Source organism: Akebia trifoliata, unplaced genomic scaffold (assembly GCF_017979445.1).
Source record: "Akebia trifoliata isolate Shusen 1 unplaced genomic scaffold, ASM1797944v1 Contig00401_ERROPOS105446, whole genome shotgun sequence".
NCBI lineage: Eukaryota > Viridiplantae > Streptophyta > Magnoliopsida > Ranunculales > Lardizabalaceae > Akebia > Akebia trifoliata.
Window position 1 is genome coordinate 1 of NW_028237016.1, and position 22,356 is coordinate 22,356.

The 22,356-nt window shown below is 34.1% G+C and overlaps 1 protein-coding gene across 1 annotated transcript; it reads left to right on the plus strand.

Moving 5' to 3' along the window:
• The first annotated feature begins 157 nt into the window (after positions 1-157).
• LOC147381479 (uncharacterized) lies at positions 158-20,589 on the plus strand. The gene is given in 14 exon segments (XM_086430360.1): positions 158-4,106; positions 4,205-4,326; positions 7,100-7,169; positions 10,883-10,939; positions 12,142-12,750; positions 12,888-12,959; positions 14,334-14,484; positions 14,487-14,576; positions 14,834-14,942; positions 16,543-16,662; positions 16,742-16,810; positions 16,908-17,097; positions 18,699-18,918; positions 20,307-20,589. Coding segments are annotated over 7 exon segments (1,053 nt in total). The 5' UTR covers positions 158-4,106; positions 4,205-4,315; the 3' UTR covers positions 14,570-14,576; positions 14,834-14,942; positions 16,543-16,662; positions 16,742-16,810; positions 16,908-17,097; positions 18,699-18,918; positions 20,307-20,589.
• Positions 20,590-22,356: the final 1,767 nt, after the last annotated feature.

Below are 22,356 nucleotides of genomic sequence, written 5' to 3' on the forward strand. Positions count from 1 at the left end.
ATGCACACCAACTAGTTTTTGTGTAAAGTATTTTTATGTAGGTTAACAAGTAATTTGTTTTCCTATTTCGCAATTTTTCTAAAAAACTTACATGTTTCAAACCAAATAGGACAATCTAATAGTAAATATATCACACTACGTAAAGTCCACTTAAAACTTAAGTATCATAATTTAATTAGAAAAATCACATTCATTTATAATATATTGTAGTATACTTCTTCAATTATCTACTCTATTTTTTCTGCATTCATTTCATTCGTCATATGGTTCTCTAATCATACATACATTTTTGTTTACTTATTATTTTTGAAATACAATTTTCTTGATTCTTTTTGAAATTATAAAAATAATTTGAAATCTTCTTATGTGACTTGCATTTTAGGAACCCTATGTATTGATCATCCCTTCATCGTAATTATGTTGTGAGAATTTAGAGCAGTTGAGCCTATAGTATGGGTTAGATATCTTTAAATCTCAATAGGTAGTCTCTTTACTACTCTTCAACTAGAGGGTGATCCAATTGGTTAGTCTTTGATGATCACGATCTTAGACCAATTTTTTTTTTGATAAATTATCTTAGACCAATTTTTCTTAACCATGTTTTGTGGAACAAATTTAACATATTCAACTGAATACAATTAAAATTAAAATTTTAAATATTAAAAATTTTCTAGTCATTAGTTCATTATAATTGGCATTGTATTGATCATATCTTGATCCAAATTATGATCTAAGAATCTAGAGCAGTTGAGTCTATAGTATGAGTTAGATCTCTTTGAATCTCAATTGATAGGCTCTTTACTACTCTTCAATTAGAGGGTGATTCAACTAGTTAGTCTTTGATGATCATAGTGCACCTCTGTCTATTACTAGCAAGGATTAGATTGTGGCCATGTTGCAGTTTTTATCACTATGTGATCTTATATGTATCCTTTGATTGAGCTTCCTTAGTTATTTCCTTATGGGTTGAGATGTAGTAAAAATGACTGTTTATAATTAGTGTGAAAGCCTCCATTGGTATGTGCCCTTGGAAAAGGCTGCCTAATTGTCAACTTTGGGTTGAAAAATGATGATACCTGAAGTTCAAAAGTGTGACAGCCACCACATTGCAAAAGGACTAAAAAAGCTTATCCCCTGAAAATCTCAATGCAAAATCATAAAAAAGAGGATGAGAAACAAAAGTGAAAAGAAATGAAGCCCAAAAAGAAAAGAAAAAAAGTGATACATTAGTGTGAAAGCCGCCATTGGTATGTGCCATTGGAAAAGGCTGCCTAATAGTAAACCCTGGGTTGAAAAATGATGATACCCTGAAGTTCAAAAGTGTGAAAGCATAAAGGCTAAAAAGCTCATCCTCTGAAAATCTTAATGCAAAATCATAAAAAGGGGGATAAGAAAAAAAAAAAAAAAAAGCACACGAGTGGTGGAGCAGTGGTTGAGCGACTTGGGTTTGCTCCCCAGAGTCGGGAGATTGAGTCTCCCCACTCGCGATTTTATTCGATAAAATAAAGATGAATCACTCGTGGTGGAGCAGTGGTTGAGCGAACTGGGTTTGCTCCCCAGGGTCGTGAGATTGAGTCTCCCCCATTGGCGATTTTACTTTATAAATTAAATAAACCACCCGAGTGGTGGAGCAGTGGTTGAGCGACTTGGGTTTGCTCCCCAGAGTCGGGAGATTGAGTCTCCCCACTCGCGATTTTATTCGATAAAATAAAGATGAATCACTCGTGGTGGAGCAGTGGTTGAGCGAACTGGGTTTGCTCCCCAGGGTCGTGAGATTGAGTCTCCCCCATTGGCGATTTTACTTTATAAATTAAATAAACCACCCGAGTGGTGGAGCAGTGGTTGAGCGGCCTGGGTTTGCTCCCCAGGGTCGTGAGATTGAGTCTTCCTACCCGTGATTTATTTGATACACGTGTTTGTGGTGGCATGGTGTATCTAAAAGGATTAGTCCTACTTTCAATGGGGTTCGCTGTTGCATCAAAAAAAGAAATAAAAAAGTACATCTCCCTTGGGCACTGGCTAGGTTTGACATTTCACTAGGTTGCATTTAATTTCCATAGTGATCGAACTGCATGTTGGCCTAATATTTGAACCTAGTCTAGAATAGTCTAGTTCACTATTTCACCCAGTGACAACAAATGTTGAATATTCTTCTAATAGATGAGTAGTAAAAGTGTCTGTCTCAATTATTCATTGACTATCAGACATTCACTGTTGACTTTACTGTCTCTTTTGCCTCTGTTTACTATCCATACTCATAAGGGGTTTAAGTATTGCATATCATTTGTGTGGGTTTCATTGATAAGGGAAGATGTTATATTGAATTAGTCATTAAAAGATGGTTCGTTTGGCTTAGTTTGTCCTGCTTTGGCTTGAAATATTTCTTGGTGACGATCCAAATACTTCCATATCAACTTAGGTCCCCCTTTGAACTCTTTCCTAGTACTCTTCTAATATAATAATGTCACCGGGTTCTTTCTTGAAATGTTGTTCACATCAATTATTTCACTTTGGATTTTTATTTTAAATATTACTTATGTTTTTTTTTCCTACTCCAATGTAGTTTTACCTATTGAGGTCTCAATTATTTACTATATTGCACATCTTGTTATATGTGAGTCCCAATTCTTTTTATCTCTTCTTCTAAGGGTATGTACTGCAGCTGAATTCTTTTTGTTTTTGGTGTTTTATCTATGTTTCAATTTGCCCTAGAGCCCAATTTCATTTGCTAACTACTAATGCTATACCTATCAAACAAAAAAATAATCTTCGTTTCTGTTTAACTAGGTCTTCTTAACTGTTAAATTTTAAAGTGAATTTTCTAGAAATCTTATTTTTATTTTCTTATTTTATTTTGTGGGATGTAGTGAGGGTATTTATGTAATTTTGTATGGGCATCACTTCACGTGTTGTTCATACCATGTCACTTTCTCATGTGGATCGGCATGTGCATGGTGTAGCATGAAGTAATATTTCGGTGTCCCTTTCTATGATAGGGGCGGAGTATAATGTTGCATCTCTTGCCACACAAGAATGTGTGGCAAATTTGTTTTCCATGTTGAATCCTCTTGAACAAGCATTCTCACATGCTATAAATTTCCTCCACCACCTATATGTACATGTAGGGAATCCCATTCACCACCAAGTCCTTGAAATAGCCCTTGAGAAAAGAGAAAGTGAGTAAGAAACCATCAGCACCCCAAATTTCATACCTTGTGTAAGTGGAGATATCATTTCCAACTTGTAAAATTTCCTTAAATTAAATTAATATTTTCCCTTTTCATCCTTTTAATTGTTCTTCTTCTTGGTTGTGAGTCTTGGGCTAGTTTGTTTTTACACTATTTGAGAAGCAGAGTTCTAGAATTTTGGATTTCATCTTTCTTCACATTAACTACATAGCCATTGAGTTGTTGAAGAAGTACAATTGACTAAGGTACTTCTAGGTTTTTAGGAATGCTCAATTATCAACCTTCATGGTTTTGGATTTTAGATGTGACGTTGTTCAAAAATGGTGGAACCAAAAAGTTGTGTTACTATTTATCCATTGGTGGTTTGTCTTCAATGTTGAACTTTCTTCTAATAAATGAAGGTATGATGTGGTAAAACCATACATGAACTAGTGCCTTCTTTTGGTATTCATGAACTACAACAAACTATCTAAAATCTGTTTCATGGTTAGAGCTATTTTTAAAGAAGCATAACTATTTTAATTGAATTGTAAAAATATTATGCCTCTTGTGTATCAGAACGCAAACCATCCACCCATCGACCCACCCACACATACAAACAAAGATGCCCGCTCCCCCTCCCCCTCCCCCCCCAACACACACTCACACTCACACAAACACAACCTCTTTCAGGACAATGACTCTCATAGGATCTACAATCTTCTCCCTTAAATTTGTTGGATATCTACTCTATGCTTCTTTTGGGGACATTTGGTTTACCACTTGATGGTTAAAAGTGCAACTTCATATCAACCAAGAAGTTGTTCACAATAGCTATCATTCAACTATCAAGAACATATTTAACTTGTAGATTAACCAAACATTGGCTGAAGGAAACTTTCAGATCCTGATCCACATGGCTGCGCTCACCATTGAAAGGTATTTATGTCCAATAACTTTGGTCTTTCTATTAATTTGTAATTTTTGTTTTCACCTCTCTAAACTCTTTGATGATTAATATTTGGGTCTTGTGGCAGAAGCTAAGATGATGGTTAGTATCATATCCTATCTTATCCTGCTAGTATCCATCCAGAGAGGAATCAGGTGATCGATTTTGTATCAGGTTCTAAGCCTGTGGTTCCTAATCGATGCGGAAATGGTGAGATGCAACTCCTTCCCTTGTTTCATTACTCCTACCTATCAGAGTCAGATAGATAGGTTGGTTTCTAATTTCTTTTATTTACTTCCCTATTGATCAGAGTCAGACTGCTATATTTGGTACATCATGGTCAACGAGTCGAGTAACTTTTAGAAGAATAGAAAGTGAGGAATGGTGGTGTGACGAGGAATCTGATGGGCATTTGGATAAGTTCATTTGGAGGGAGGACTCGGAATAAAATAATAGACGTATGTCTTTGTTGTTTTATCAAATACTTAATAATTAGTTTCTACCTTGAGAATTATTAATCTATGATCAATGAATTGAAAATTGAATTATGAATGCATCTCATATATTTAAAGCCATTTACTATAACCTATTTAGTCTTATAACATACAAAAAAAGGAAGCTATGTTACCTAGATCTGTATTTTACTATGATGTTGTGCTAGCTAACTTTTCCAGTTGAACTAAAAGTCCTAAAGGAAATGATTAAAAAATCCGAATAGGGAGAAACTCAAAGGAGTAAAAGCTAGTCTTGAAAGAATAGACATTTTGATTTGGTGGGAGAAAAAGTCATGATCACTTACAAAAGGGCTAATTACAATTCTAAATAAATGTGTGTATATATATATATATATATGGGTTGGGTTCCGTGTACACATATATCTACAACGTGTTTTGTCCTATGTTGCTAAAAGTTTCGGATTGAGCTGATTTTTGGTGAGGATGATCTCTATGATGAGGAGATCATCCTCACCGAAAATCAGTTCAATCCAAAAATTTTAATCTCGTCAAAAGTGATTTACATAAAATGGACAGTCCACAAGTCTTCAACTCATAAATATGGGGTTAGAAGTTTTAGAATTAGCTGATTTTTGGTGGGGATGATCTTCTCGTCATAGAGATCATCTTCACCAAAAATCAGCTCAATCCAAAACTTTTAGCCCACATAAGGCAAAACACGTTATAGATATATGAGTAGATATGTGTGTACATGGATCCTAATCCTATCTATCTATCTATCTATATATTTTTTTTTTGCTTATCGTAGGTATCCCCACCCTTCGGGTGAGACTAATCCCGTGGTCACATGCACCACTCCCTCGAAAAGTCATACGTGCAACTAGTTGAGTTGAGGGTGAACGGGACCCTGAAGGGGGTGGCCCCAAGGAATTCATTGCTTCGTGGGGTTTCGAACACTTGACCTACCCTTCCTGAGGAGCTTGTCTAGGCTAGACTTTCCACTAGGCCAACCCTTTGGGGTTAGAATAAATGTAAATTGGTTTGAGGAGAAATGGTGACTTAAGTAAAGAAATTTGTGCATATATAACAAATTAACATGCATCAAAAGGATTGGATGGTGAGAAAGGGAAGAATGCTTCATGTAGGGTCACTCTCTTAAAGATAGCAACAATATACTATCATTTATAAAAATCAAGCATAGACATGAGTAAGATCCATGACACTCGAAAACTTGGAAAGAATAACATCGAAATTGAATAAGAATCACACAAAGGATAGGATTTGCGGACTTTACATTACTTTAAATTTCATATTCACCTTCTTGAATGGCTTTTAACAATATTTTTGAGTTTTGGGATCGAAAATGAAATAATTGAGTTTATCTTTTCAATAAGTTTGAAATTTGGTAGATGTGATCGATATTATTTTTGTCTAGGTCTCCAACTAAAGGATTAAATTTCATATTCACTTTCTTGAATGACTTTTAATAACATTTTTTAGTTTTGGGATTGAAAATGAAATAATTGAGTTTACTTTTTTTAAAAATTTGAAATTTGAAAGATGTATTTTTTTGTGGACCTTTTAAAGAAAAGATTCATTTGATTTATGTAGTGAGATTATTATCTTTGATTTGTACTTTGATGGTAGTGAAGATTACAGAGTGAGGTGCATAGAACGAGATTCGATTGTGATATTTTGATGGTTCTGATTAAGTGTTATATGATGAACATGATGACAACCCTTAGGGCTAAATATTTCAGATTTTGTTTGTTTAATGTTCTTATAAATCTATTATTGAATTCTAGGATTGGAAATGGAATGATTTTGAGTTTCTATTTAAATAAATCCCGTTGAAGTTGGATGATGCAACCAATATTGTTTGTCAAAATATTATTCCAAAGGATTGGGATTAAAATTTGGTGAAATATTTTTGTGCATGGTGAAGAGTAATTTCATGTGGCCTTTTTGAAGAAGGATTTCTGTGATAAATGGAATAAGTTATGGTTGTTATCTATGTCTTGATGTGATGATAGTGATATTATGGAGTCAGATCAAATTGTGGTGTCTTGATGGTTTAGATTGTATAAATTAAATGAATACCATTGTAGTGCTTGCATTGATGATGGTGAGATCATTTGTGGTGTCTCTAGTAAATAGATTTCTATGGCCTATGTTACTTGGAGTGAATATAGTTATAATCTATAAGGGTAAGATTAAATTGTGATGCTCAAAGTGTTCAAATTGTGTGATATTACTAGTGAAAGTCCCTATATCCTTTAACAAATACACAATCTCAATAGTTAAAATGCAAAATCCAACAATTGGGTGTGATTTATCCTCAAGATTCATGTTTTATCTTGACCATTGGATTTGTTTATTTGAACAAAAGGGATTGTGTTTGTGGTTTTGATTTTGGTTCCTTTAATTGTATATGGCATTTTATTTTGTAGTTTTGCTTGTGTTTGTAACTTAATTCTTTTTTGCTTGTGTTTAGGAGGTGTTGCCGACCTTTTTGTGATGTTGTGTAGGGCTTTGCTATGGAAAGTTGAAGTAACAATTTTGACATTTGTTATTCCCACAGTACTTCTTGTGCACCAGGTATTTTTTCCACTCAAGTTGTTCATCACTAATATTAAGAACTCTATTGAAATAACTTGATGTTTTTGGTGAAAATTAGAAATACAAGAAGTTTTCAAATTGATGGTATAATCCCCTTAACTTTGAGCTTCCTTGCAAGCATAATGGAAGATGGACTGCTTAAAAAATCAGAATTGTACTCTTGTGAAACCACCTGTGAATCTTGTCAATTGGTTTTCTTTTTTCTTATATGTTTTTAACTATTTAAATATACTTTAGTTTATTGTTTATGAAGCCAATTTTCTTGTCTTACAAATATGAGGTGGCTTTGAACTTGGAACTAATACTTTGCTCCACAGAACACTGTTTGATCATGCTATGGGTTCAACTGTTTGAATGTCTTTCTTGTGTTAAACTTATTTGACAATTTTTTGGGAAGCATGCCTCATGGTGTGTACATATATTCGTATAGGTTCAGGATTCAGTGACTTATGAAGAAAATACATGATCTGTTTGTGGTGGAAGGAACTCATCCTCGAGATTAGTATAATCGAGATGTGTTATCAAGATATGTTTAGATCCCTTTGGATTTTGTATATATACATGGTTGGGATTTTGAGTCATTCTTCACAAGTTTATATATTTATCTATTCTCTTATGTATGTTCTCTATTGGAGGCATGTCTCAGGTACATAATTACGTATAATTCAGTATGTTTTCTCAGCTTGAGTAGTGAAGAGATAAACAATCGATGCATATCAGGATAGCTGTTTGTCAATGGTCCCTGTATGTATCCAGTGAGAAGTTGCTGAAATTTTGCTTTAAGGCATTCAACACAATACTAATCATCATCAAAGCCTTGTACCGAAAATTCCTAGGAAGCTTTTTAAACCAAAATACTCATGCTGGATTTTCTCAGTGAAACTTGTAGTAGATGCTGCCAATGTTATACGTGACTATCAGCACCAGATTTCTGAACTAACCCCTATTTTCAAAAATGTTTGGCTCTCTTTAGGATTAGGGCCTCCGAATAATATATATATATATAGATAGATAGATAGAGATTTTTTATAGGTATAGGATTAGTGTTAATGAAATTGGGTTCAAGGGGGATAGTCATTTTTTGTGTGTTAAAGGTTCATTGGTTTCCCTGAGATGGTAGAACTGAATTTTAAATTCCAAACTAATCAAAGATCCAAAGGCCCAATACTACATCTCCCATGGAGCACAATGTCAATAGTGTTTTTAGACTTTTATTTTTCTTTCAAAATATTAATAATAGGATGATTTTAGCCATCCAACCATTTTGTCTTCTTCTAGACTATTTCTCATCATTCAAATTAACATGATATATTATATGATTTGGACCATTAGACCATGTCAACTGTTGGAGTAGCCATGTTGGCTATCTCATATGTTGGACCCAATGAATGGTGGGATAGCCACCACTATGCTGTTGGGGTTTACCAGACATACCTAGAATTACCTCTATATTTAGTGACCACTTCAAGGTATTATTTAAATCTTAAATAATAAAAGTAATAGCCATGTGTTTCATTTGCTTAGGCTCTATCTTCAAACTAGCTCACAACAGACTATCCAGGAAGGTCAGGGTGGGATGATAATGCGGCCACATTTGAAATGAATATTGTGGAAAATAACTTGCATGGAGACACAGAAGCAACTTTATTATAACAGAAGATTTCAATTTTCTGTCCCTGCATGACATAAACAGTTTTTGTCCCGGCATGAGATAAACATTTTTAGAATACCTGTTCGGTTGTGCATTGCCTATGATCCTAATCCTAATCCGCCGACTACTTTCATTGGAGGAACATTGGCGATTCTTGACAACACTTTCTCATGGGCATAGTAGGTCTTTTTTTTCCACTTTTCCTTTGTTATAGTTATGAAGTTTTTGACATTCATGTTTGATTCTGTTCAGGGAGTGCTTGACTCTTAGTCCCAATCTTGTGCAGGGCCTATAACATTAATCATAATTGACCTCCACATGGCTCTTGGTTCCCAAAATGGGATGGAGCACAGTGCGAGTAAAGATGGTTCCGTAGAATGGTTGACATTTCCAAATTACATCTCACAAAGCCTTGAGGTTATCGATTTTCTGGCTTCGAGGTACAATATGTGCCCTGCACTTACAACGCCAAGTGGAGATTTCTTTCTACCTCCTCTGGTGCTTCTTTGTTGTCCTAGTGAACGAAGTGGTGGCTCTCTATATTGTTAGTATGCAATAACAAATCCTTAAACTCATTTCCCTATACTGGTATGTCTGCAAGCTTATACCATGCTAATTTTTGGGCTGGTTGTGTGTGATATGTTTTTATTCAACATTTAAGTAGGGGAAAGTAGGAGAAAACAATCTAAACAAAAGCCCCTTCCGTCATTACAAGATAATTAGTTCATCCTTCGTGTTCTTTGACTTTTATGCTAGCTCTTGCTTGCTCTTTCTTTGAGTGTTGCTTGCTTGATTTATGTATGTCTCAAAAACCTATCGTTCAATTTGGTGGCACCACCGTAGGTATATGAGTAGCCTTGGTAATAAAAGGGTTGAACTCTTTGATGTGGGAGCTGGAGGTAGTGACCCTGTAGTTGAGGACAACGTTCAAATGATATTATGTGAGATTTGATTTCTGTCCTATGTTCTTGTCATATGTCTTTGATTTATCTCTCAGATTGGTTTTTCAAACATTGAGGCATTTCACTAGCCAAAGCCTAAGGATTAAGGTTTGGTCATTGCATGTGGGTGTTTTTAAATGGATAAACAATGTAAAATACTAATAAACAAATATCAAAAATTTAATCCTCATTCCCAAAGACTTATCCGAATGAGAGAATGTTTATATCTGCTTTCAATATCTCCATCCATGGTCTTTTGGATTGGAATCATGAATAGTTTTTCTAACTGGGACTGTAATTGGCCTTCATTGAACAAGCCGAAACCATCTTAGTCTTCTTTCTCTACTTGTACATTTTCTTTAATGCATTCATTTCTAATTTTTTTTTTATCTTCATTAGTATGTCCACATATCCTTCTCAACATCCTCATCTTGGCTACGATTAATTTTTTTTTAATATGATGAGCATAGTTAGTCTTATTGTTGTTCCATAAAAAAATTCTTTTAATTTGATTATGCATTTGTCACATAGACTTCTAGAAGCACACCTCTACTTTAACCATCCAAATATGTTTTTATGGGAAATATCTTCTTCATTCTCTACATCCATATTTTTAATAACCGGTCGCTTCAGGGTATTTTTAGAGGATAGTTTTTTAATGGACATTCTTCCTCTTGGGTGTTAGCACTAGATTCGGTGCTCCAACATCCGTTCCATAATTGTATATTCCTAGTTTTGTGTTGATTCTCTTTGTGGTCTCTTCAACTAATACTTCATGGTATGTGCTCTTGAATATTGATATGGACTAATCGAACTAAACTTTTGGGGGAAAATGCCTCTCCTTATGAGAGCCTTGCCTTGAGGTGAGCCTGCCTACAGTGCCTTTGATTTTGTCTATACATCTTATTGTTGTTGACTTGGATTGTCTTGTAGCAATGTCTAATCAAGAGCTTATTTATGCTGGGAGAAACAAGATGAATGAGATTGATCAGGCTATTGAATGCTAAAAAATGGTGTAGAATTGACTTTGGAAATATTTTATTTTTTGCTTAATAATCTGCTATGATCAGTGTATCCTCACCTTAAGGATTGATGTGTAGGTTGTGGAGCAAACAATTGAAGTGGGAACTCAAACTGCAATAACCTTGAAGGATCAGGTGAGTAATCTTCATATATGCTTGGTCCTCCAGCTTCCTGTTGTCTGGGTATTTTACATGGTTCTATTTAAGGATATGGAAATAGCTTCATTCGACCCACACCCGACCCATTGCTAGCACTGTTGGATCTCTGACATGGCAAAAAATTTAAAACCCCAATCAAATCCGAATTTCATTTTGATCAGTCTAATTGAATTTTAACATTTCTCGTTTCACACTCCTTTGCGAAACCCTAACCCTAGAGGGTAAGTCTAACCCACCGCATTCACTAATCCAATCTGATTTCAATCTATTTTCACTGATTTATTGACCAAATCACTGCCAATTCTTGCTGATCTGATCATTTTCCTGCAATGAAAGGAGGTGAAATTGAAGGCCACGTTTTCGTTTTGTGAGTTTATGACGTCAAAAGCCACAATAGAAAATTGTAACCTCATACAGTAAACTACTCAAATTTGGAAGTTGGATTAAAATATAGTGTCTGTGCACTTGACTTCAGCTGTTGGTATGATTTTCACATAATTCAAACTTGAATTATTCAAATTAAATGTTATTATTTTATTGTCCAGTTCATCTCTTTATTCATTGTGAAGTAGCAAGAGAAATGTGGGCAGTTTTCTTTTTTTAATTCTTTCAATGTCAGTTGGACCCTTCTTTCTTTTTTTCCCCTCTTTTCTTCTTTTTGTTTGTTTTTTTGTATGTGCATGAGTGCTTGTTGGACCTTTCTCAAAGTTGGCCTATTTTTTCTTTTCTTTTCTTTTATAGGATGGATGCTTTGTATACTGTTACTATTTGCAGTATTTTGGGGACCCTGGAAGGATTGTAATACTATATAGTTTGAAGGAATGGAAGACTTATAATATATTGTTAGCCTCTTTATATCATCGGTTTAAGTTATTTGAAGATCTTACAAGCTTGTTCGATGAGGATTTTGTTTTTAAATGGGATAATGTTGTAGACGGTTATCCGTCTCTTCCTTGCATGTCTTGTTCATTTTTTTTTTCGCTCCTTTGTATGACTCAACTAAATCAGATGTTCTCAATCTCCTTTGATAATTTTTGGTCTTCAACTTGCTCTTTATAAAATCCTCTACTAATTAAAATATATATATATTGTGATACTTCATATGTGATCTTATGAAGAAATTAAACTCTATTTTTTTTGTTCGTGTACAATAAATTTTTTCAGTGATTTCTTTGCAGGTATCTATGGATCAATGGCACGGATATAAACAACGCCCTCCAAGTGAGCAGGAATACTCTAATGAGGTTTATTGTGCTAATATGGAACCCTCAGAAGATGAGCTTGCCGACCTTTCAAAGGCTTGCAGTAAGCTATGGGAACTTGATTCAAACCGTTCGGTACCTAACAAGGATTATCAGATGGATTGCGGTGAAGGGAAGAAGACCTACCAAAAGGACGATATGGCTCAAGGAAGCCTGTTTGACTGGTTGAGTGAAGACATATTCAAAAGGCCTACTTATTCTCGTTTCTGTTCTCTTCTAGATAATTACAACCCAAATGAAGGGTCTAAAGAAGTAGTCACCTCTGAAGAAAGGCAAGAACAAGATGCATTTATAGAGGAAATCAGTAGAACTGCACCCATCAAATATCTGCACAAGTATCTTGCATCCAAGGGTGTCGTATCTGAGAATTATCAGGATTTTAAGAGAATGATGACAGGTCTCTGGTTTGATCTTTATGGCCGAGGTGGTACATCTAGTAGTTCATCTACTTTTGAGCATGTTTTTGTTGGAGAAATCAAGCAACGTGGGGAACATGAAGTGTCTGGCTTCCATAACTGGCTTCAGGTTTGTATCTTGATGCCATTATCTAATATGTTCCTTCTTTCTTCTTCTTCTTCTTTTTTTTTTTTTTTCGAAGTAATAAAATTTTAAGATAAAAAAAGCAAAACTCTACTATTTTCATTTTGATTCTCATTTTACAGTTATACCTAGAAGAAGCAAAGGGGAGGGTTGACTACCAAGGATATATTTTCCCTCGAAGACGTGGGCAAATTGTAAGTAACTTTATCTTCAATTATGTATTTCCTTATCATTGCACAAAATAGCATTTACTTATTTGTAACCATACCATGATTGACATCTGCTAAGAGCTGTCCATGACTCTAGTTATTCACCCCATGACACAGTTTTGCAATTTATTGCATCAATAGTGTAGCACTAGCTTTATTAGTTCGAAACAAGTCATATATGTGGACGAAACATAGGTTTGGATACTGGAGAAGGATGTGCTAGATACAAGGAAGGGAAAACAAGAGGATGTTATGTGTAATGCAATATAGAGTGAAACCTAGTATTTCACACGCTACATTGCACTCCTTAATGTAAAGAACTTAGTTTGTTGGTCATGTAGGATTTTACTTACTATTAAAGTGAAATCAGCATGGAAAAAGGTACAATAGTTAAATGACCTTAAGTATCTCTCAATGCAATTGAGGTTTGGTTCATTTGCACTCTAATATTAGTTGTTGTAACATAGTTTTCAACATAGAGAAATAATAACAGGAAACCACAAGAAATCACCACCAAACCCCCATCCTAAATATTTGAGATCGGCTAAACTAATCATGTTCCTCCATTCAATTTTGTCCAGAGCCACGTCTTCTATCACCGAAAGTTTTTTCATAACCATTTTCACTATCTCAATCCATCTTCTTTTGAGTCTTCCTCTCGCCATGTTTGCACCTTCAAGTTGCATATTCCTTCTACCTCTCAATTGACTCTCTCTTAGTTTTCTGTCTATTGGGGCTTACTCTTACATGTTCTCGAATGCTTCCATTTCTAATTTTATCTGTGACAGTTTTCCCACTCATCCATCTCAATTCCTCACCTCTACTAAGCTCAATTTATTAACATTGACTGCCCAACATTGAGCTCCATAATGCATGGTTGGTGTTTTTGTCATATTTTAAAATTTTCCTTCTAATTTGATAGGAATGCATTTGTTATGTAGCACTCTATTGTAAACTAGCTAATTTCCTTTCTATCCACTTTCTGAATTTCTATTGCAAAAATTAAGATACTACATTAATAAATGACAAGGTATTCAATCAATAGGCTCTGTTTGTTTCACAGAATATTATTTCAATGAATCATATCTTTGAGAAAGAAAATTGTTTCCCCATTTCACCCATTTTTTTCTCTAGAAAACTATTTTTTGCCACCCCAAGGCTTTTTAACTCACAATATCCATATAAATGGCAAGCAATGTAGAAAAACTTCAATAAATCAAATTGTTAGGATTATCCCTTATACACTGAGTTGTCGGTCCACCCATCCTACCACACAAACACACCCACATTTTATATCTTGTTTTTTAGCATCTTGGATGTGCAACACTCATGTAAATTTTCTTGTGTGGGCACATGCAGCCAGACTCCGAAACCCAATTGCTTACAGTTCAGTTTGAATGGAATGGTGTTCTGAAATCCCTATCAAGCACTTTGGTTGGAGTGAGCCCAGAGTTTGAAATTGCCTTGTATACTCTCTGTTTCTTCATGGGTGATGAGGACAACCACGTTCAATGAGTCCTTACCCAGTCAATATCAAATGCTATTGTCTTGGACATGACAAAATCGGATCTGTGTTTCCAATTGCCGAATGTTGAATTCCAGGTACAAAATTACATCTCGTAAAGGCTCTCAACATTGTGTATTCTTATCTTGAGAAAACTATTTCTGAAACCTATAGAAACAAGTGGAAACCCTTTGATGTGTTATGGGCCTGTGGATTGTAATATGAAACACGTCATTTTTCAGATTGTTGCCGCTAGTTTGAACTAATAATGACTTTTTACTGACATGCACTCTAAATTTCTTTATTCTGTTACAGCTATTTAGATTGTAAACTCACGACTTCTATTGCTTGGTAGCTTGATATAAAACCCCACAACACTACATAAGCATTGACCAGGTCGTCCCGATGCCATTTCCAGTCAAAGAGATCGATGTCTTTTGAAGAACTTTCTTCCACATCCTTAGCTCAATAAACCTTTAGATGAATTAGCTTCTATAAGTGAAGGATCGATAAGAATTAATCATTATAAAATACTTTCTTCACGACATAGCATTGACCTCTGCCATTTTTGAATCTTCATCGCCAAATGGTCTTGAAACCATTTGTAGATCTAACAGCTCAACAGGTAACTGCCCATTCAGTCCCTTATGCAAGACCGAAGTCAAGAAAGTCATTAGTTGGAAGAAGTCGCCAGCTTGTTAAGTTGGTTGAGAGTCTTAAGTGTTGATATCAATGATATAGGTTGCTTTCACTCTCTAAACGCTCTCTATAAACAAGATTTTTTTTTTCAAAAAAATAACTTAAATAAGCAAAACGGTTTAATTTTTTGTGTAAAACTCTTTTTTTAAAGATTTTCCTCTCCCCTTGCTATAAATCTTGATTACTTAACAAAGCCCAAATGTGGTTTATACTTATTAAGAAAATATAAACCCCCTATCCCTAGTCAAAGATGGGTAACACTGGATTCTTCCAAAGGAATGGGTCATGGAATGCTTTTGGACCTAATAACCCAATAAATGGTTCTATACGCATTCATTCAACTTGATTCGTAGGTCTAATCAATACACATTCACAAAGTACTTCCATATTTCTACTTTTACATGGTTGTATTATTTTTCTTTTGATAAACATTTGACATCTTGAAGATACTAAGAGCGCAAGTTCTATTTGCTGAACTTGTGCACCTTTTTGCCTTCAGCGTTAGCTACATCTGAGGTATTTTGTTTGTCATTTTAATTTTAATTTTCATGTTAAGATAAGTTACTGCAAGTTATTTCTTATGATTAGTCAGGTTGCTCTCTAATTTTTCAGTCCCTCTCCATGAAGGTTGCCTCTGTGGACCCAATGTCTTTTATTTGCTTATATTTTTCATTTTTATTATTTGAAGTTGATGATTATTGTTTTTAACATGAAATTTTAGAAAACAAAGTAGCCTGGTCTTACCATTGCAATTTATGCACCAATCCAGTCCTACTAGGGATGGCAATTTTGCTCCCTCTCGCCGGTGCCTCGACCCACCCCTAGAGGGTCGATTTTTCTCACTTTTAAATGATTTCGGGGTGGTTATGTTACTAGAAATGAAAAAATCAATTCCATTTTGGGGCGGGGGCAATTTTGATGTACCCCGCCCCAATTATATTTATATATATTAGACTTCATGGTGAAACTTAGATTAAATTTATTTTAATTTTTAAACGTGTACTTTTCATATCTTCACCTAAAACTTTTATTGTTTCAGTTGGTACGTATGTGTCTCTGTGTAACGTTAGAATGCGCACACCTGTCCACTTATTACTGTACAGTTGTCCCATTTTTTGAAAATCCCTCCTGCTATTCTTGTCTATAGAATCACACCCTACCCCACGCCATCGCACCCAGAAGAATGTTTAAATAGAGTGATTCGCTAGAGAAATACTTGATGCCATGCACTTTCTTGTTTTTAAGCTATTTTTCATATTCTTCGTAAAATAGAGTGATTGTTGATCTTAAATTATTTTACTTGCTGTTTACCTATAAAAATTTTTCCCAGGTTTTAAATATGTCCAAAATAAATCAAGAGCACTACTTTTTGATTAATGGAGAGGTTTAATTGTAAAAGTGCAAGTGAGGTTATGGAAAATGAAGAAAACATCTCGCATCTCCTTCATTGGGTCTCTCTTAGAGGATAAACATTGTGCAGAATAGGTAGCCAATGAATTTTTTCCCCTTTAATTTCTTATGGTACCTAGTGTGTTGATTTTTATGAACGGTATTGGTTTTTTAGTTAGAGGAATGATTTACTATCGGAGGGCTTTGAAGCTTCAAGATTTCCTTAACATGGCTTCTGAAAGTGGTAACCACAACAAAACTTCTTTTGCAATGTTTCTAGTGATGTGGTTAATCTTTTTTTGGGTGATTATGTGGTGATTATTTTCATTTTGAACATATAGAGATTTTAGAAGGCTACAAGGCAGTTATTGTTCCATCAGAGGAAGAGAAGAAGAGCCAAAGATCACTCTATGTTCAACTAGAGGCTGTGGCTGACATGAAATTCACATATGTTGCTACTTGTCAGAATTATGGAAATCAGAAGCGATGTGAAGATCGTCGTGCGACGGACATTCTAAATTTGATGGTTAAGTATGTTTTCTGTTCCATAAAGTCAACTAACATTTTCTGAATTTCATGTTTGCTACATTTTTCTATTTGTTGTATGGGCCCTGTGTAGTTTTATTTGTTGATGTGAAATATTATATCATGAGAAGGGTACTGCAAGATAGGATTCTCACAGAACCAATTATCCTTTACAATTACACAGAACCAAATCCACTATAATTGTGTTAAATATGGTTTCGCCTGACAAGATCACATCATTAGCATACCTACTCAAATATATTGGTGTTTCAGGTAATGAAGCTGAGGTTGCAAAGGTGGTAAGATTTAATTTCAATGCGAATTTATCTTGACATTCGTTGCCATAGACAATAAATACGGTTGATAAATCATACCCCTGAAAGTGAATGCGTTCGCTATATAAAATGTGATCTGAAAAATCGAGAGTACATTACCCCACAAGTGAATGCATTCGCTTAGGCAATAGTGAATGCATTCACTATACCACTTTAGAAAAGTGAGGTGTTATAGTGAATGCATTTGCTTAGATCTCAGACTTGGGCAATTTCTGAAAATTTCTGACTTTGCACCACCCTTTGCTTGCATGCAACCAATCATTCCCCACTGTGTTTAGCAAGCCATTAGAAGTAGTCCCCCAATAGAATTTATGTTGTTGTCACACTCTCAGTATCAATATGTATGTTTGGTATTATGGATTATATAGATGAAGATCTATGTTTGGTAGTATAATCTAATAGATTGTGTATATGGTGTGGCATGCAGAGATATCCATTTTTGTAAATATGTTTTTGAATATCTATCTTTGGTTTTATAAACAGGCGAATTACAATATCTTGTGTATAGGGTGGTTTAGGAAAATGGTAAAAATATTTAGAGAAGTGTAGATACATCCATCTTTGCAAATAAGTTTTGTTTCAGAAATACTTATAACTCTCCCTAAACTCTTGTTTTTCTAATCATAATATGTTTATTTCACCCTCACTACAACTATCTAAAATTACCATTCTACCACCTCAAAGGAGGCAAATGTGTTTTGGTCTATTTTTATTCGTGTAACTTTGATGGGCCTTTAATTATTTGGTAGTGGTGGCATTGAGATAGGTTTAAAAAACTCAATCATCTCCAAAAGCCTCTCCACACTAGTGCTCCTAGTCATTAAGTTCCTCTTGAAACTAAAATTCCACGACCCCAACAAGTAATCTTGTCTTTGCTTGAAGTTGGTTCTATATGAATTAATGTGTATTTTAAGTTTTTCACTTAGTGGGTCTAAACACTTGTAGAAAAATGATGGTTGAATGTGCCAGAGATGAAGCTCATCCACTGTACATGACCATGTTTGTGTCTAATTGATCAGATCCTAATCTTGTACATTGTTTTTAGATATTGTTGCTTGTCATAAAAGTAACCACATGTCTTCTTAAGTACCCATTTACAAGAGATTTAGAGTAGGGTTGGAATGTTATCTCCATGTAAGTATCATAGTCAATAATTCCTGTCCAAATTAGAGACGACTTGTTCAAAGAATTAGACTTCAATTCTTTTGGGATTTCATATTGAGATGGGAGCAAGTGTATTATGCCGTAGTTCGTTTCCTTTTGTTTGTGCAGGTAATGCGTGAATCGGGTTTGAGCACAAACAATGGCTAGTCCTTTCTATGATTATCTTGAGGGTTGTATGGAACGTAATGGTGATTTTAGAAGTTGTGAGAGAAATAATAGAGTAGAGGGGTGTGACCAACCAAGAATTGATTCCATCACTATTCTACAACTCTTTTTGAGTTCATCCAAGCCAGTGCTTCGTTTTGCTACAGTCCGTACTCTCAATAAGGTTGGTTCTCCTCTCTTTAAATCACAACTAGGTCTTCCGTTTTTTTTTTTCGGTACATATTTCTCTTCAATAATCACATGTCGTCACTTATCATAGAAAATTATAATAACTATATGCTACATATGTAATATATTTTTCAGTTGTTTTTGTTTTGTAATTTGTTTTCCTTTTCTTTTTTTTTGGGTGCAACTTCTAGTATTTTTTGTTAGAAGTACAGCAATACAAGGGTATTGAGCTCCCTAAATATGTGAAGCATTATTGTAAGTATGGAAGCACTAAAAGTGCATGCCAACTAGGCTTACATAGGTTCTTTTGCTAGGTTGGGAAGTTGACGTAGGAATTTGGTTCAAAGATGTCAATACTTGCAACATTTGTTTTAATTCTTCAAGATCATTATCCTCTAGAGGAAGAATTTCAGTCTACACAACTAGCATTCCAAACTAGGGTAATAGAAAATGAATTTCTTTTCAAAGATCGTACAACTGATTCCTATATTTTCGGTTCCACCAACTTCGTCGAGGATGGTAGATCTAAACTTGAATAAAAAATCTATGGTTACAAATCAATCGATTTTGTCTTTGAAGCTCTCTACTTCATCCAATCAACAACGACAATGACAATTAGTGTTGCTAGAAGAAGAAGATCTGATTTGGGTTTTATACGTTTTGAGTTCGGATTTTGAATTTAGGAGTTTTAGTATTCGAATTTAAGGGGGTAGAGAGGTGTTGGGGTTACATTTTAAGGTTATGGTTGGTGTCATCTTGGTCGAGATTTTATTAGTCCTTAGTGGATTTGTCAAGGTTGTTTTGGAAAATTAACTTCATTTTAAAGTTGGGACTAGAAATCGGGTCAAAACAATGTGAGGGTAGTGAGTTGTCATATTCAATCTTTTAGATTTAAAAAATTCATAGTTGTTCAAGTGAGTTGATTTGATAATGTTATTAATGGGAAAGGTTGAATTTGTTTAATTAGTGCAAAATCTCAAATAAACTTACTAACAACATATGCACTAGAAGTCCTTGAACATTAAAAATTGCTAAGGAGGTATTATTAGTTTTAGTTAGATAAGAATTTCCTAAAATTTGTCTTTTTTTAAGAATTGGAAAACCTTAGATTGTTTGTATAATTTATAAGGTTCGTATGTTTCTTGTGAATTATTTCATTTGTTCGAGAAATGCAAGTTTTTTAGTTGAAAATGTTATTGTGATAGTTATTTGGGTTTGATTATGGTTTGTCTTTTCATTTTTTAATGTTTCTTCTCGAAAATGGGGTCTTCAATTAGATTTTGTGTTTTAGATTCATCATTTACATTATTTTTTGGTTTTAAGACTGAAATTTTGAATTTAATTTTTTCTAGTGATTTGGGTTTTGACAAATTGATTTTGTAGGTTTGGATTTCTGACGGTGGAGGATGAGGATGCTTTGGAACAGTTAAATTTCTTCTAGATTTGTTAGGATTACTTGTCAATTTTTAATTTTTATCTGGGAAGGCCCAGATTGTAATAGATTTAAGGAAGGAGGACAGTGAGACGTAACTGTCTCGGCCCCTCGGGTTCGTATATCGAAATTGGTGTCGGTGGCCTGAGTCAATTCAATCATCCTTCGTCTAGAACGGGAGGTTAGTTATTTCACCACGAATCCATTGTAAGTGGGTTCCTTTTTTTGCTTGCTTGTATGTGTTCCCAATTTTCACACTTTAGACGTATCACTTTTACATAAAAAGGGCATTCCTACGGGGACACACGATAAGATAAGGATTAAATTTTATCATTGATTCCTTGCCCTTTTATGATTAAAAATTGACTCACATAAAATGTCCAATGTCTCAAATTAATTAAAATTCAATAGACTAAAAATCGTAAGGTGATGTTATTGTTTAGTAGATATTAATAATTGGTATGTGATGTGGTTAGTTGGTAGATATTAGTGCTTCGTTATTAATGTATAATAATTGTTTTAAAATTATGGTTAGTGGTAGACTGCTTATAATAGGAGGTAATTTTTACAAAGGGTTTATGCCTTGAGGCATGCTTTATTATGCAATGAGTCTTACATCTCAATAGCTTCAACATAACCAAAAATTGTGGGTCAATTTTTTTTATTTTCTTATTTAATTTTACACAAATACCCTCTCAATGTCTCTTATTTACATAATCCTACTAAATAGAAGTATTTTTTCTATTCAAGAGATCTCTTAAAATCCCTCTTTAAAATATTAAAATTTTTCTATACCAAAATTTCTTTTTAGAGGCTTCAATATTCATCGAATTCGAATCCATTGATTCCTACAACTTTCTTATGAAGATTGTCATCAAATAGAACCAAGAAATTAAGTTTAGTTTTTAGTAGATAGTTGTTAATAGTTAGTGTGTAATGTAGTTAGTTGGTAGATGAGGGCTTCATTATTAGTGTGTAATGGTTTTAAAATTATAGTTAGAGGTAGATTGTTTATGGTAAGAGGTAATTTTTACAAAGGGTTTATGCCTTGAGACTTATGCGTAATGCCTCACGCTTCATTATGCAATGAGCCTTACACAATAGGTTCAACATAACCCAAAATCGTGGGTCAATTTTTTTTATTTTTTTATTTTATTTTACACAAATACCCTCTCAATGTCTCTTATTTACATAATCATACTAAAAAGAAGTGTTTTTTGTATTCAAGAGATATCTCAAAATCTCATTTTAAAACCTTAAAATCTATCTATACCAAAATTTCTTCTTAGAGGCTTTAATATTTATCGAATTTGAATCCATTGTTTCCTACAACTTTCTAACGAAGATTGTCATCAAATATAACCAAGAAATCAAGGATCCACTAAGGTTTTGAGGTATGTAATATTTCTATGTATATTCTTGAATTTTTTACCTATATATATTTTTTTAATTCATAATTCTCTCTTGTTTTTGTGTTTTATTCTACCTATTTCTTTGTTTGTTGTTTATTTGATGTTTGATATTTTATAAGGGATGATACATCCTACATTTTTAATGTTTAATTTTTATTTAATGCTTTAAAGGTTTTACTTGTTTTTCTATTATTAATGATACATCCAACATTTTTAATGTTTAAAAAATTGTTTGGAGGTGCATAAGCCTTACTTTTTGTAATTGATTAAGTGGTGCAAGAATCCAATTCTTTTGCTTTGAAGGTTTTACTTGTTTTTCTATTTTTAATGATACATCCAACATTTTTAATGTTTAAAAAATCGTTTGGAAGTGCATAAGCCTTACTTTTTGATTAGGTGGTGCAAGAATCCAATTCTTTTGGGATTGGTTTAGTGTTGTCAAATTAGATTTTGTAGAAACTGTTTTATTAGTGCAAAAATTTAGACTTTTGGATCTGTTTTAGTGAGTTTAGAGGTAAGTATTTAGTGGTTATTGTGTATTGTTATTACTATTTAGTTGGTAGTCGTTAATAGTTAGTGCGAAATGTAG